This window comes from Vespa mandarinia, chromosome 8 (genome assembly GCF_050613455.1).
Source record: "Vespa mandarinia isolate Hongniang chromosome 8, ASM5061345v1, whole genome shotgun sequence".
In the NCBI taxonomy this organism is placed as follows: domain Eukaryota; kingdom Metazoa; phylum Arthropoda; class Insecta; order Hymenoptera; family Vespidae; genus Vespa; species Vespa mandarinia.
Genome location: NC_140817.1, coordinates 8,103,842 through 8,121,196, shown reverse-complemented (window position 1 = coordinate 8,121,196; position 17,355 = coordinate 8,103,842). Strand labels below are relative to the sequence as shown.

Genomic DNA, 17,355 nt, shown 5'->3' with positions numbered 1-17,355 from the left:
TTAATTTCGTATTGTTAATTTTTTATTAATTTCGTAATCATTTAATTTATTTATCGTTCAAGAGAATACGGCAGAGAATAGAACGTTCAAAACACATCTGCATGATTATATCGATGAGGTAATTGCATCTCATTCGATTCAATCGAGCGATTCATCGAACATCGTCTTAAGCGAGGATTTAGCGATGCGTCGAAATGTACATCAGGGACCACTAACTAACTTAGTTAGCAACGGTAATTTCTACCTTGCCCGACTAAGAACTTTCTCCTCGGTAGGGTTGATGTCTATTTCAAGGAGCTCGATATTCCGGCCGATATATCTCTCGACATTCTAAGGTGGCTATTCTCTATGTAATTGGGATTAAGTTTGCAAGGGGAAGCGGACCGTCAGTTTTCATAAGGTTTCCTCGTACACGTACGATGAACTTGAACATAGTCAAATCGATCAAAAACTATTCTTATTCCTATTATTATTATTGTTATTATTATTACTGTATTAATAATAATAATATATGATATATAATACGATATTATATATCATACTTTAATATATAATGTATTATTTATTGTATAAATAATAATAATAATTTATTATTATTATTTTATTATTAATAAAATAATTTCAATTATTCCTATATATTATTATTATTATTATTATTATTATTATTATTATTATTATTATTGTTGTTGTTGTTGTTGTTGTTGTTATTATTATTATTATTATAGTAACGTAAAGAAAAAAAAATTCAAAAAAGATAAATATATCGGTTAGAAAAACAATTCGAATATCGAAACGGAAGAGACAATGGTCTGTGCATGTTTATAGGAAAATGACGCTAATAGCCATATCTATGCCGTCCATCGATGAATGTTATCGTCGCTCGTTCATTCTCTGGCAAAGAACATTATTTATCGGCCGTCCGCACTATTTATGACGATAAACGTGAGTACGAATACCATTCTGGTAACTCGTGTGCTCTGTGCGATGCTAATGACAGCCGGGTGACGTTTAGGATACCATTTGGAAGCTTGCCAATGCATACGAGTTTCCTTCGGCCGAATTCCGATACCAAAAGCTCGTACGACATTTCATTTCCTGCGGTACACGTACTTTGACTCCTTCCTATGTTTCTTAATTTTACATGGAACAAGAGATCGATAACAAAATAATATACAGAGAGAAATATATTTTACATGCATTACACGGAAATGAATCGTAATTTATAAACAAGTCCTAATCATTCTTAACTTGATACTGAGAATTTCCACACTCACAAGAGAAATTCATTGTACCATGGATATTCTTCCATAAGTCCTTTGTATATAACAAACAGCAGGAAAAGCGTTTTCCCACCTTAATTGTCTCTCTTTCCGTGATTCTCTTGTAACGTCGTCGTTATTGTTTCACGAACGTTGGTACTCCTTAACATGGAATAGTGAAGGAATAGCGCGAGAGAGACAGAGAGAGAGAGTAGAGAGAGAGGGGAGAGAGAGAGAGAGAGAGAGAGGGGGAGAGAGAATTCGTCCTTCGGATCGTTAATCGTAAGTTTCAACCCTTGACAAACGGGTTTACCAGCGTTACCTGGACCTTGCTCTTTATCTTCTGACAATGTCGTTTTGTTTCCCTCTCTCTTTCTCTCTCTCTCTCCCTGATTCTCGTTCTATTCACCTTGACAATTCCGAACGAGATACGCTTAACGCTTAAGCTATTTCTAGTCTTGGGATTTGAAGATGGAAACGTTCGACAATGTCGTTTCGATGCCATGTGAGTGGCTAATGTTTGTAAGTCCATGTGAATTCGCAGAAATTCGTAATTAATTCAATCTGCACGATCAGTTCTAATATGTTAATTTTATTAACTAATTGATATATATATATATATTTTTCTTTTTTCATAGAAAAAATTCCTCTCGGTATAAAGTAAGTTACCTAATGAGTTTATTTGTAAAAAAATAAAAAGAAAAAGGAAAGAAGAAAAAATGTAGGAAAGAAAGGAAAACAAACAAAAGCAAAATTTTAGAGGAGAGAATATAAAATCGTGAGGGAGATATATAATAAAAACATTGTTACTGCATATAAACGTTTCAAACAAAACAAGGCGTCAGCTTTGAGATTACCCGAAGCTCGAGGTGAAGGGAGGAGGAGGAAGAGGGAGAGCAGGGTTTTGGTTCGTACAAGCTCCGATAAAAGAGCGGTCGATGCAAAGTTCGAACACCTGTCGATAGAATCGAGCGTGCGTTCTTTCTTTTTTCTTTTTTTTTTCCAGACACGTGGTACGTCGTAAAACGAGTATGCGCGAAATTCCATCGGTGGGTAGCGCTTATCGTAAATTTCGAACATCCTTCCGGGGACCTGCCTGAATCGACAACGAGAGTAAAAAAATCTCTTTTCGATTCGACGAATTTTTATATGGAAAATATGTAGCTACGCTTACCTTTACGATTGACACTATAAAACCTTGCTTTCTTTCGGCATTATCGTCAGGTATAAAAAAAAGAACAGATGCATAAATAAAATCATTTTTCTAATGTCAACATTTTCATTTCTCTCGTGTGCACACGTTTTAGTGTCAATTTTTTTCTTCTTTTCTTTTCTTCGTTTTTTGTAAAAAATATAAGCTATCATTGTGAGAATATTTCAGGAGGAAAGATTTAAAATGGGCTAAACAGTTTGCATAATGAGAAAACTATGAGAATAGTTGGGAGAGCAGGAGCTAGAGTCGATTTACATGTTTAAAAGGTTTGTCTTGCTATTCTCTCCCTCTCTTTCTCTCTCTTTCTCGCGCCTCCTATATGTCTTACGAAAACAACGACGATAGGAGTATGTAAGTGTTGCCAAGGAGGAGTAAACAAAAATTTGCACCTGTGCCAAAATCGACGTCGCTCGAAAGATCCTTTAAGGAAGGAAGAACGATGCACAGTGAAGAGCGATAGGGAATAGAGAGGAGAAAAAAGACGAAGAGACCGGCTAATCCCGCAATAAACGCGTTTGGAGTAATGCCAAGTAGTTTTATGGCTTTCGCGCTATCGCAGATATGCTTTTAAATGCAGAAAAAGATGGATAGATAGATATATAGATAGACAGTTAGCTAGATAGATAGACAGATAGAGATAGAGAGAGAGAGAGAGAGTGAGAGAGAGAGAGAGTGAGAGAGAGAGAGAGAGAGAGAGAGACAAACAGAAGAAAATAGTATTATATATATAGAGAGAGAAAGAAAGGTAGAGAGAAAAAGAGAGAGAATAGCAGGAAAGTATAGTTCACGCAAGTTTTATCTTTCTTCTTGATTGCGATACAATAGTCCCTAGAATGATAACCATGCATTTAATATTTCTCAGCTTCCCTCGTGGTTACCTCAATATGCAACTTCGTAATTATCTAATGGTCTCGCAATGGGCTACCGGTCATTTCCTTTATTGTTTTCCTTACGGTACACCTTCCATTTCAATGCTTCTCTTCTCTTATATTATTAGAATACGAAGGGTAGAGATATAATCGACTATTGTCGGTGTACGGGATTATCGATGGTTCTTGATAGAACAATCGGACTATGTTCTGAGATGCTAATTTAAACCATTCGACTTAACAGCGATTAACATCAATCATAATTCAGAATCCAGTATTAGAAAGGCGCTTTCGGTTGATATTCACTCTGGACCATTCCAAAATTCCACGAAGGGTTGGAAGGATGGAAATATCTCAAGTCGATTAAGGCTTTCCTAGAACTCGGTGCCGATATTGGAATCTCGTCGTGCCGTTTATTAAATTAATGTGTGTCCATAAATGTTCTTGTTGTTTCCTCATGGATAATACAGGATACGGATGATCTTTGGATAATTTTATTCATTGGTTTATATTTTTACTCGGTATTAGATTTCGTTTTAACCGATGAATATTATAAAGATCGAAAATTCTTTTGATCGATCATCATATTTGCTCGTTTTTTTTTCTTTTGTCAATGTATATTCGTTCATCGACTTTTTCTTGCAACAGTTCGATTTTAATCCTTCCGATCCACTTTATCGATCAATAAGATTAAAACTTGATCGACGAGAAGGTTTTAGAGAAATGCTTTTCACCTTGGTAATCCGAAAGTGATCGATCGTGCGACGCATCAAAGTGGAGATTACGTTCGATCTCGATGTCTCGAAAAATCGTAAAAATTGTACGAAAACGTAAAATTCAGTGGGAAAACCGAGGTTGTTGACATCGCTAAAACACGATCGAGCAACGATACTCCTCGTTACTCATTTCCTTGGAGAGTCATCGAATCGAATAAATAATTACCTGCTACGCTTTTCCTAGGGGAGAACCAGTTTCGATGCGTAGCACGTACACCATACTCTGATAGATTCACAAATTTATAGAGCCATACCGTTCAATTAAATGGTAAGCGTGAATGTGCCGTTACGCAAGTATTTTTAATTTTCTGATAGCGATCCAATATATCTATATATTACAGGAGTAGACTTTTTAACGATAATGCACAGATATACCATCAAGTATTTTTAATTAGTTTACGGTTAGTTCAATTTAATTTATTAATACCATTAAATTTTCCAAAAGTAGAACATGACGTTTTACAAAATTAATATTATAGATTTTGATAATTCGATCGATAATTTGTTACGTACGAATACGTTTCGAATTAATTGAGTTTCAACGATAACGAAACGTTCTATATTATACGTTGCATCGTTTTTCTTAAAAAAAAAAAAAAAAAAAAAAAAAAAAAGGAGAAAGCTATTATCACGTTCACGATCAGTGAAACTTGGCGCAAAGTAGAACAAGAGCACCACGATTTAATACCAAAAAGGTCTGCAAACTTAGCGTGAGATATGATATGGATTTCCTCGAAGAAGAACGAACGTTAGAACGTAGAAGCCGCTACGCGTTTTACGTCGGAACGAAGTTGAAAAGTCGAGGTTAGAGGAACTTTCATGTATCGAGATATGCGAACGCATGCATATGCATGAACGCATTAGAGAGAAAAATGTTACTACTAAAAAGATATTTTTCACGGTTAGGAAATATGGTCCACTTATTTTTTTTCTGATATATTACTTCTCAAATTAAAAAAATTTTTATTTTTCCTTCGTTGAATTATAAAAATTCTCTCTTAAAAATTTATGAAAGGAAAACATGTGTACATTTGTTAAACATTAAATATACTTTTAAATAAATATCCCTGAAACATGTGAATTTACATCGTAATTATGTTACATCGGAGCCACTAAATATCCATTGGACAATTAAAGGGATATACTTGTTATAAATGAAAGCTCGTTTAATCGTAACACGAGTTGCAACGACGCATATTTCCACGTCGACGATCTTTGAAACGTTTCCCCGGTAGATGACCGCTAGGAACACGGAAATGGTTGACCCATTCGAAATTGCATTTATGTATCGACTTTCCCTTCCTTCTATACTTTCCAAATGGTACGCAATCCATCCCGACGGTTATGGAATCATGCATTTTCCCTCTCTCTTTTTCTATCTCCCTCTCATTCTCCTTCTCTTCTTCTACATGTAAAAAAATATGATTTCCGTTCACCGGTTAGTTTACACTAACCGGTAGCAATAAAACTCATTCTGTTAGTTGATAAAAAATAAAATAAAAAAAAAAAAAAAAAAAAGAAAAGAAAATAAAAAGAAAAAAAAAGAACAAATTATCATAGAAATCGTTATCGTATCTAAAATTCGTATTTAACATTTTTTTCATTTCTTTTTTCAAGTCAATCTTAGCGAATATCATTGTTGAGAAAACATAGTAAAAACGAACGTATAAAATTTGAAAAGAAACAAGAAAGGAAAAAAGTAAAAGAAAAGAAATAAAAAGAAATTTTAATATATAACTATTAAAATTCTATCTTATATAGAAAATGTCTTCTTCAATTTTATAAATCACGCATGCTTCGCAAATCTCAGTTGCGAAAAGAAACGAGCATGTAGCACGAACGTATGAAATTCTTGTTACTTAACGAAAGCCACATATATACGTAGATACATGTACGTTAGATTTCACGTCACTATCTTTTTCTTCGTGAACATTAAACTACTATCAGAAACACGTTTCGATACGTCAAACGTTATGTCAAAATACGATGTTGGATTTGAATTTACTTTCGAAATATTTTTGAAACTCATAATAACGCAAATCTTATTTATAATTCGATTAAGAATTCCTATTTGATATACGAAGGAAAAGAAAAATGTTGAAAGTATGAACGTACGTACGAAAAGGTGGAAAGAGTCGTCGGGTCGGAAAGGAAAAAAAGTGCAATGTCACAGAAAGATATGTGATTTCTGTTCGTGGCAGCTTTGAAAACCGTTCATCACGGTATTAAACAATTTATCCAGAGGAGACTGTAGCATGGCACGTCGCACCACACGTTGCGAACCCGAACAGTTGATTGAAATTTATTACAAATCTTTTTTTTATTTGTTCTTTCGTTTGTTTGTTTGTTTGAATGTTTATATGTTTATTTGTTTTGTTTCCTTTTTCATCCATTTTCAACAAAATTCCGTCTATTTCGATCCTTGATTTGTGTTATTCTTCTATATAAAATAAACGACGCAAACGTGATTCTGCATATATCAATTAAAATTTAATAGGCAGTATTATATTCGATATATTTACTTTTGAATCGATTTAAGCGAACAAACGAACATTCTAATATTTTTCTTTGGATTTTCTTTTCCACTTTTTAACTCGATACAATTGAATTTCGTCAACGAACCAACGAACAATATCACTTGTTCCAATCACTCCTTTTACGATTGACTTTCTATATTTCTTCTTATCTTTTCTAACCTCCTTCGTCTCTTCGATTCTTTGTCCGTTCGCCGTTTTGTCGTATCAAATATTTACCCGCAAGGGAACTCACCGAGTACCCACGGCTATGTATCCTAGTGTTCGTTTCATTTTTTTCATTCTCTTAATTTTGTTTAGTTATCAAGAAAAAGAAAGAAAAAAAAATGAGAGCAGAAAAGAGAGAAAAAAAAAACGAGTTTTGTGAATCTATAAGAAAATATATCATATGCTGAATACTGTTCAATGATGGATACGTCAATAAGTAAAAAATTTGCAAAAGATGTTCAGAGAGATAGTAAAGAAGTTGGAAATATGGTAACTCCTGTCAAGTTACCAACATCTTTAGGTAGAAGGAGCGATCTATCAATTGGAATTCAGAACGCTTATATACGAACTTCGTAGGAACGTTTGCTACGATAAAAATTTTCGAAGTTAAAAAATTTTTAGCAATATTTGCTAAGTTCATTCGAGATAGACCAAATGTTTCGAAGAAAACTCTCGAACGTTCGAAGAAAATATTTCAAGTCTACAACACGATGTAATTTAATGTCAATCTATGTCAATGGGGTAATCAAAATTGAGAAACAGAGATGGAACAAAAAAAAAACAAAACAAACTCAAAAGATATCGTCCTGAATTTAAAAAAAACCGTACGAATTAGTATGTCACTGTCGTTTTCTCTAAAAGTTTAAGACTCTCGATAGTTCGTAGTGAAGGAGTAAAACTTTCTAAAAAAAAACTTTCGATCCCTTCGAAGCCTTTGATTCTTTAGAAAGTATCAGCATTTCCGAAAGGCGTCGTGGATGATCGTGCGAAGAGACGCAGAGCTTCGGGGGATGAGGGGTGGGGGTTGTTCGTTTGTCCTGACGATCGGTGATTGAACCAAGAAAAAAAGAAAAAAAAAGAAAAAAAAAGAAAAAAAAAGAAAGAAAGAAAGAAAGAAAGAAAGAAAAAAATCCAAAAGAAAAGCTGAACGAACGTGTAAGCGAATAACAGGTCTCTGCACGTTCAACGTATCTAGTCGAATTCGAATTCTTTCTATCTGCCATGGGATAACAAAGTTCGCTATAGTGTTTCAGAGTAAACGTTTAGCCATCAAAATCATAACTATCGTTGGTAAGTTCGTAAAGAGAACGTGACAGAACGTAAACATGTTCTTCGGTTTTTCATTTTTATTTATATTACGAATATGGAGTATGTATTACAGTAAGTATATCCATTTGTGGAAATAATTGTCCGCTAACGATGCTTAGATTATACCATTTTCATAATGGCCGCCGAATTAAAGCAAATTATTTTAACGTTTTCTGCTTAATGTGGTTATACATTTTAAAGGTATACATACAAAGTAATGGTTTTTGAATGTAAATATCCTCTCTTATTATTTATGATTTATGCCATAATTTAATATCCAAAATTTTTTCCTAATTTCAAATTGAAAAATAATAGTTAGATATTTTGGTTGTACGAATAAAGATCTCTCAAAACGACTTACGGAATTGATGTAATTAATAAGGGACAATCCACCATCCCAGGGATGCTCAAGCTCACAGGATATATTGGCAGGCCTCAAGGCGTGCGATTGCTCGAGAGTCCTTAAACCCACTGCGAAGACCTGCACACTGTCGTACATTAAAGCTGGCTCTGCCTGGAATGATAAAAACGATTTGATCGATGCGCATCTCTCTTTCGTTTCTATCTCTAAGTCGGATAAAATGTAATATTGTTTTCTATCGAGATAATCCTATTGAGGTTTATTTTCGTTTTTATCGGCTTTTTCTCTTTCTTGTTTCTTTTTTTTTTTTTCTTTTCTTTTCGATCGCACGAAATTTCAAAAATGTTTTAAAAAATATAATCGATGACTCTTTCGATTGTCTTTATCGAACAAAACATTGATAACGAATGTTATAATCTGTTACTTTTCGAAACAATATCAAAATTCTTAGGTATTCTGATTTTTGCTTTCGATTACTATAATTTTATGTAATCCTTTTCTCTCTCTCTCTTTCTCTCTCTCTCTCTCATTTCTACCTTTCTCACTTTGGACTTTCATTGTGCGAACGTCCAACCTGTTTTCCCTTGATTTTCATGCAACCGCTACGGAACGATGAGCAAAAGAAGAAAGTAGAAAAATATGAAAAGCTATAAAAAGCAATGTCGGTAGTCAGGTCTGCATGGAAAAGTACATTACATTCTACATTGTATCGCGTTCTGTTGGGTTGCATCTGTTTGTGGTACCGGCTGGGCACTTTGCTTTTATGTTCTCGCCGTATTCGAGTTCTCGATTTGATCTTCCACACAATGGTAAAGTGTATACTTCTTCTCTTGTCATCTATTCTTCAATACGTGACCTTTTTCATACTTAAAACTCCTTTTTTATAATTAAAAAAGTCATTAGATAAAAATAAGCGGTGAAATATCGATAATTAAAATACCGTTGAAATCTCCACTAGGTCCATATATAGTCGATTTTAACACACTTCTGACAGTTTAACTCTGCCTCTCCTTGCCTTGAATTTCTCTCAGTGAGAAATTTAATATACTACTGCGGTAAGGGAACTGTACACTGCGAATTAATTTTGTATATTCGTTATTTCCGTCATTGTACTGACAAGTTTTCAATTACAGCATTGGTTATACGATATTCCATTATTTCGTCTGCGCAAAACTTTGATTAATGGCTGTTAGAAAGTATATCAAAAAAGGAAATACACGTTAGGTGGAACAATTACAATGTAAAAGAGAAATTAAAAAAAAAAAAAAAAAAAAAAAAAAAAAAAAATAAAAGAAAGAAAAGTAAATAAATAAATACATAAATAAATCAATCAATCAATCAGTCAATCAATGAAAAGAAATTTAAACGAACATAATCGATCGATCTCCGATCATACTGAATAAGTAATGGGATGATTGAGAGGCACGAGGATATCGATCCGAATTTCGTCTGATTACATTCGGAGTCTGTTATTGACAGACATTTTCAATGATATCTATGTACGTCTCGATGTTGGCAAGAGCTTATTTTCTGTAAAAAAAAAAAAAAGAAAAAGAAAAAGAAAAAGGAAAAAGAAAAGAAAAATGTTGACACGTGATTACGAGATGTTGAACTTTGTGACTTATATACACTGAACGAATTTAGTTCTCGGCAACGAATGAAAAAGAATAGAGGAAGATTTCCTTTCGTTTGTCTTTCGCAAATACGTCACGTGTTGAGGTAAGCGTAGAGATAAAGCAAAGGGTGCTGGGATTACGTGAGACTCTATACGTGGATTGTCTTCATTGTAAAACGAATGGACAATTAATTGGAGTTGTTAGCTTTATTGCTCTTTTTTTTTCTTATTCTATATCATTAATTAATAAAAAAACCGATTGTACGTTATCAAATTATAATTCAAACGACGAACATAAACGACGAGCATATAACAACGAGCAACGAATAGAAATTTCTGTTAGACTTTGAATAAAATCGTATCAATATAGATGAAAAAGAAAATATAATTCTAATACATGATCTTATATATAGATACATATCTTTAACAAAGTTACAAAATAAAAGGCGTTATCAGAAAAGTCTTAACCTTTCAAAAGTTATGATATTTAGTTGTGCTAGTTTAAATATATGTACATTATACCAAGTTAATTAGAGTGTACTTTTAATTGGACCAAGTTTACTATAATATGACAAAGTTTCAACTTTCACGTGTCTCTCACGATCAATTCACGTGAGCCATACGAGTAAAGAGAAAGAGAAATAGAGGGAGAAAGAGAGAGAGAAAGAGAAAGAGAGAGAGAGAGAGACTACTTGTCGATCGTTGCATGCGTCGGTTAATAATGGATTTTGTTGAATTTTCGAAGAAATATATATGTAGGTAATAGTAACTAGATATTCCAGGTATATAAATACAATATTCATCGAACAAAGTTAAAGATTCGAATAGAATTTCCGTATAGTTATGCGTTCGATATGAAAATGAAATAAGTTACTTTATAGTCGAATAATTTTAACGGTTCACTGATAGTTCGATGTTTAGATAAATGAATAACTTTCCTAAAGACTTTTCGACGAAAGATCGCTGGTCGTCCGATTAACGACTCGCTTAATAATAGTAATTAATTCCTTGGAGATAGTTGCGCACTGTTCGGTAAATTGGACGACTGGTCTATACACAAGGAAGAATCAATGTACACGAGTTCTGAGGATCCCGTTAATTACCTTGCGCTTAGTTTAGTCAGAGAAAGCGCGACGAATGGATAGATGGTTAAAGAGAAAGAAAAAGAGAGAGAGGGAGAGAGAGAGAGAGAGATTTAGGAGACGGTAGTACCTTCTCTCACCGCAAATTTTGCAAGAACAAATAATGGAACAGTTGAAAGTAATAGAAACTTTAAGGAATCCCCAATTCTTCTGTCCCTTTTATTTTTTTCCAATGAGTTCGTCGCCCTTTCTCTTCTTCTCTATTATAGAGGGGGAAAAAAAATATAACTCCGAGGTATAACTAGCTTTACGAAAGAGAAATTTACTAGGAACGATGTTTTTGCAGTCCCGAGTCCATCCGGATCAACTTGATGGTAATTAGCATTTAAAGCGAAATGGAAATGCTTCGTACGAACTCTGTTATATACCTCGAGTTTCTCCCGAACTTATTTCTCACCTTTCTACTTTGTCGCTTCTTGCGTTACGTCAAAATACACTATAAGTATTAATATTGCATTCAGTATTTCTTTATTGTTGACAGGGTTATTTTAACTTCTCGAAAGATAGATTCTGAAAAGCGGCCATAGGTCGAATATTCCAAGAGATTTAAATTGTTCAGTAAATCAAACAGGTAAGAAGCTTTATTAAATAATTCCGTTCTATCTCGATCAAAAGACAAACTTCGCGATAAAAGAAGTTTTCTTCATCGACGAAAAAGAGAAAAGTAGTTTCAAGAACGTTTATCCTATCGATTTGGTAAACCGAGATATGGCCGAAGATTAGAGCGTTTAAATTTTAAAGTTTACTTCTGTCCTATCAATGTCTCGAGCATACTTTGGTTAAATTATTGACGTTCCGAGTGGGTACTCCTCGAAGTCAGATTCAGTACGTGCAAGTAACAGTAAATAATCTCTTTCGAATCTATTGATTTTAAGAAGAGAAAATCGTTCTCTGAGAAATATTATTCGATAAAAAGATAGAAAAAAAAAAAAAAGAAAAGAAAAAGATATGAGAGATCTTGCAAAAGACCGACCGTCCTTATCAAAAGCTGGTAACAAAAATAAAAAGATTTCAACAAACGTGATGGACTCATATATCGATGAGACCGCATAATTTATTTATATGTGAGCGGAAAGACAACAGAGGCATTTTCGAGGACGTACCGAAGAACGTACTGGAAATGACTTTAGTTAGGCAGGCAGCCGTCTCTAGGACGCCTATAGCTACGGACAAATAAAATAATAAAATTGTTGGTACGAGCACGAGATAGTCTGATTTATGGCGCCAACAGCAAAGGTTATCCAGCATGGCGCAGGGAATTCGGTGATTCATTGGTCGCTCGGATTGGATAGGGATGCCTGCTAGAGCGAGTTTGTTCGAAGCTCATCGAGTTCTGTTCTCCGTGAATGCGAAACGTATTCCTTCGTCAAAGAATTCTTTCTTTTCTTTTTCGTAATTTAGAACGATAATTAAATCTTATCCTGGTTTGCGAAAATTCCACGAGCGTATTCCTTCTCGCTTTTCTTGAGATATTTCTGTCGATAAAAAAACAAGAGAGAAAGAGAGAGAAAGAGAGAGAGAGAGAGAGAGAGAGAGAGAGAGGGAGAGAGAGAAAGAGAGAGAGAAATTTCGAAAGACAAAAGGTTTCATCGAGTATGCGATTGTAACGAGTTTCCCCATATATTTTCCTTCCTTTTCTTCTTTTGATCTTTTTCTTTCAGGATTAGAGATCACAGTCTTTCCTTAATCGTCTACATTTCTTTTCAAGGCTCGTAGAAAAACAGATAAGCTATGCTTATCTCGCACGCGCATCGCTAAAGATGCCTTTTCTTTATCATTTCTATTTCTTTCTTTTCTCTCTCTCTCTCTCTCTCTCTCTCTCTCTCTCTCTTTCTCTCTCTTACTCTCGACTTAACTTTTTTTTTTCGTTTTCTCGGTAATGCAACGACGTTGATTGCGAGTGAACTTCTTGCGAGACGCTTTGGTATCGTTAAGTTAAAACGGTCGCTTAGCTTAGTTCGTCTTACGATAGAACGACGAAGGAAAAAGTCGGAGCTTGATAGAACTTACAAGAAGAAAGTAGTGTGCGTGAAACGCCCATGGGGACTGAATTCCCGGACAACGCCATGATTTCGTATCGTACTCGAAGGAATCGTTGGTACAAGCAATCGTCTACTTTCATTCAACATTCTCTAGTTTTTATTTCAAAGAAGGATCGTCTCTGTTGACGTAATTAATCCTTGAAAAGTTTAACACGTCGATTAGGAAAGTTATTTGTTCGAAACGAAAACGAAAATAATAAAACGAGCATTATTATTTCTACTTCGTTTTCTGCAAGAATAAATATTATCATTTAAAAGAAAAAGACAAAGAGAGAGAGAGAGAGGGGGGGAGAGGGAGAGAGGGAGAGAGAGAGAGAGAGAGAAAGAGAGAAAGAGAGAAAGAGAAGGAAACCTTAATGAGGCTAATAATGTGAAAAGATAAAACTGTCACGTTCATTTAACTAAATAAGTAAAACTAATAATAGCAAGTAACTTAGTTTACTTACTTTTAACTATGCGTTTTCATATATAAAGAAAGGACAGAGGAGTAGGAGTCGAAAGACAAAAGAATCGAAAATGATGTTATTCTTGATATTCTCATGCTTTTATCATTTTTTCAAAAGAAAAATATACAGTTTCGTTTCATGCTCTCTCTCTCTCTCTCTTTCTCTCTTTTTTTCTATCTATCTCTATCTTCCTCTATTTAGTTTCTAATCCTTCATATTTTTGCTTTCTTCATTATGAAAACATTCGTTAGTCTTTAAGCGCCTTCGTTCATATTACTCTTTGTAAACACATTTTCCATCCTAATGCGAACTCCGCATCATTCCTCTTTACGAAGTCGCGTAGCTTTGTAAACTTTTTACTTCATTTTAGGGTATCAAGCGCGACACATAAAATATTGGTGCTACGATTACTGTGCTAGTTGATACAAATAATAAACGTAGAAGTAGATTTCTCTACACTTTTCGCAAGTTTTATAGTTTATCATAACTATGACTTTACCGATACTTTTTAATGGAAACTATTTCAGTCGAGATATTCTAAGCTATATAAAGAATGTGAATTTAAAATGACATCGTTATATATACATTATATAATAATGTATATAATAGATAGAGAGTCGACTTTTAATGATTTTATTTTCTCGATAATTAGTAACGATTTTGTCGTCCGGAAAATATTGGCTCTCATCCTTCATCTAGAATATCCCTTTCGATCTTTAATCATGTTTCTTAAAGAAGTTTATGGCAATTGACTTGTCTCGAGTTCTATTAATTCAATTTCTTTCCGCAAAGTCGACGATTCCTTTACAACCAATACAGAATTTCTACAATAATTACGTTCTCTCACTGCTTCGGAATAACGTAATAGAATCGTAATAAAGTACGTACTATGAATCAAATATATGTATTTGATATTAATCAAATATATGTATTGTATATATTATGGGTATATATATATATATAGAGTATATACACCTATCGTAAATATCGTTAATGTTCGAACATGTTAGTGTACTTTTAATAAGTATTATGAAATTGATTAGATCTCTCATACGTACATATGTTCGATAATTTCAAACTATGAAGATACTTAGTTTCGGAGGAAACGTCTGGTTAACCAACCAGTCGATTGAATGTTGAAATTATGAAGGTAGGTATGATGGTAATTCGAAACGATCGAGGAATTCGAAAATAAATGACTATATTCGTCCATTACTTGGTTTTCACGGATATAAAACGGGAGCATGGCCAAACTAAAAAAGTCCGTGGTTGAGCTAAACTCGATTTATGCAATTACGTGCGATGAATTTTTCTCGACAACGAGGGATCCGCAATAAGAACGTACGACCGAAATATCTTATGTAATATTTGTTTACATATATATATATATATATATATATATATATATACATTTATGTGTATGCGTGTGTGTGTGTGTGTGTATATGTATAATATATATAGATATGAAAGTGCGTGACTATCAGAAAAAAAAAGAAAAAAAAAATTGAGATCGTATAATGTGCTCATCGTACGTGAATCATAATATAACTGTACAAGCTTTCATCCAATTTCTATGTAGATTAGAACGTTTCGAGAAAAACCACTTCCAAAAATTGTCTAACCTCCTACCTACGATCTTATAATCACGTAAGGATGAAAAAGAAAGTTATAACACGACGTATATGTATAATCATGTGTTATAATATATATATATGTAATAATAATATATATGTATTTGATTTCATATAGAATAGAAATAAAAAGAATATGAAATTGATTGACAGAACATTGAAAATCCAATTACTCGCTTGGAATGATAGAAAATTAATTTTTGAAAGCACGTCGATATGAAGAAGAAAAAAAGAAGCGAATCAAATCTTTCGTTTTTATTTTCGAACGAATCCCGTCTTTTTTTTCTTTATTCGCGATGTAAAAAAATATATTGCTTTTAAAAAATACACATTTCGTTCAATCTTGTCGTTTCTTTTCAATTGACATTTTCGTGACGACGGAATAAGTGTCATTTATGAGGCTCGAAAGTTTCTATCTCGTAAAAAATTTCTGATAATTCAAATAAGACGATATTATTATATCTCGGAAGCGCTATCGAAACGGCTATTGCTATTGCCGTCACGACCGTCGTCGCTTCGGGCAACCTTTATTGTTATTATTATTATTATTTTTTCATAGCCTCCAATCTCTTTTCCCTTTTTCTTCTTTTTCTTTTTTTCTAAGAGATACTACGGACTTTGTTGAGAAATCCAACAGAACTATTTACACGTACATATATCGTTGGCGTACAAAACGGTACACGAGAGAAAAGGAAACAAAATATCTTTAATTTTTAAAGAAACAAAAGTGAGTTTCCTCATTCGTTCGTACTTATGTCATTATTGTTTAGATACATAAAATAAATACGTCCTATTTTGAAAATAGATCGTGAAAGGTCGAGCGATCATCCTATGCGAAGAGCATCGCATAAGTGCGATAAGAGATCGAATACACTACTCACCTGAATAACTTTTGACTTATTCAGAATCGTATTTCCGGCTGGCTGATACCGTTCCATATCCCTGAGGATGCCTCGCACCCCCACGTCATCGGCGTCGACCAAACGGAAGGCAGTGATATTGACGAAATTGTACTTGAAATCCTCGAGATCGAAAGTCTCGATATCCTTACACGTGGAAAAAAAGCCCAAAAAAAAAAGAGTGAAAAAGAAAAGAAAAAAAAATGTATACCTTGGTACATGACTTTCGCATTATGTCTTCTTGATACTTTACGTTAATACTTACGAAAGTCGTGAAGAGGTAGTGATATTTGTAGTCGTTCATCTGCAGTTGCAATATCTGTAAAGAATTTTCGAATGAATAAGTTAGAAAGGGATAGAGGGCAAAGTGCGGGGGCTGGAGGGGAGGAGGGCAGGGAAAAATGAGAAACGTTTAAATCGACAAAGCGTTTCCATCTTACCGTTCGTAAAAAGTGATGCATGTGATCCGGTCTCGTATCTACGATGAGATTTCGAATTTCCTTGCTTTTCATCTCGGACAAGACTTGCCTGTATGAGTCGGGATCGGCCTGTCTGAGATGAACCTCCATCTCGCAAGATTTTGGTGATCTCACGAGTTCCCGTAACTTCACCAATCCTGAAATACGTCGAAACGTCGATCGATATTTTCTCTGACGATTTTTCTTTATTTTTTTATTTTTTTTATTTTTATCAATTTTCTTTTTTTTCTTATACATATATCTCCTTAAGTCGTATCGGTAGTTAACGAGAGTTGAGGGAAACCCAACGAAAACTCGGACCAATGAATTATTATCATCAAACTAATAAAATCTCTTAGCAAAGCTTTTACGCGAGGCTTCTAATATGTCCCTCGAAAATAACAATTTCCTTTTCGGTTTGTATAACACTCGTGGACAAAGAGATTTCTCTGTACCGTTGCGTGCACGAAAGCGCAATAACTTTACATAGGTAAAATATTGAAGTTTCGAGGTTTCCTACGGTGAGAAATAGAAAGGGATGGATAGAGACATAGAGAGACAAAGAGAGAGAGAGAGAGAGAAAGAAAGACAGAGAGAGAAAGATAGATAGATAGAGAGGGAGAGAGAGAGAGAGAGAGAGAGAAAGAGGGAGAGAGAGAGAGAGAGAGAGAGAGAGAGAGAGAGAGAGAGAGAGAGAGAGAGAGAGAGTTGAGAAATTTATGCACAAACTCACCTAACCCGCAGCACATTCATAACGAAATATTTTACGTGGGTCTTATGGGACAATTTTAAAAGGATGCCTTCAAAAAAGATT

At 34.2% G+C, this 17,355-nt stretch overlaps 1 protein-coding gene and 1 long non-coding RNA gene across 18 annotated transcripts in view; one reads left to right on the top strand and one right to left on the bottom strand.

The window, feature by feature from the left end:
• LOC118447459 (glutamate receptor ionotropic, kainate 2) overlaps window positions 1-17,355 on the bottom strand; it is a 74,412-nt gene that overhangs the window by 20,597 nt on the left and 36,460 nt on the right. For all 11 annotated transcript variants that reach the window (XM_085659058.1, XM_085659059.1, XM_085659057.1 and 8 more), the window contains exons 5-8: window positions 16,524-16,699; window positions 16,349-16,402; window positions 16,066-16,230; window positions 8,309-8,461 (exon numbers count right to left, since the gene is read on the bottom strand). In XM_085659058.1, the coding sequence (XP_085515184.1) occupies window positions 8,309-8,461; window positions 16,066-16,230; window positions 16,349-16,402; window positions 16,524-16,699 (548 nt within the window). The remainder of the gene's footprint in view (window positions 1-8,308; window positions 8,462-16,065; window positions 16,231-16,348; window positions 16,403-16,523; window positions 16,700-17,355) is intronic.
• Window positions 8,989-17,355, top strand: part of LOC146872854 (uncharacterized) — a 32,028-nt gene continuing 23,661 nt past the window's right edge. For 4 of the 7 annotated variants that reach the window (XR_014982498.1, XR_014982497.1, XR_014982499.1 and 1 more), the window contains exon 1: window positions 9,004-9,117. This is a non-coding gene — a long non-coding RNA (uncharacterized LOC146872854). Of the gene's footprint in view, window positions 9,118-9,266; window positions 9,364-9,441; window positions 9,540-16,089; window positions 16,528-17,355 lie in introns of those variants that run through there. The other 3 variants (XR_014982501.1, XR_014982500.1, XR_014982502.1) reach the window with 3 other exon arrangements.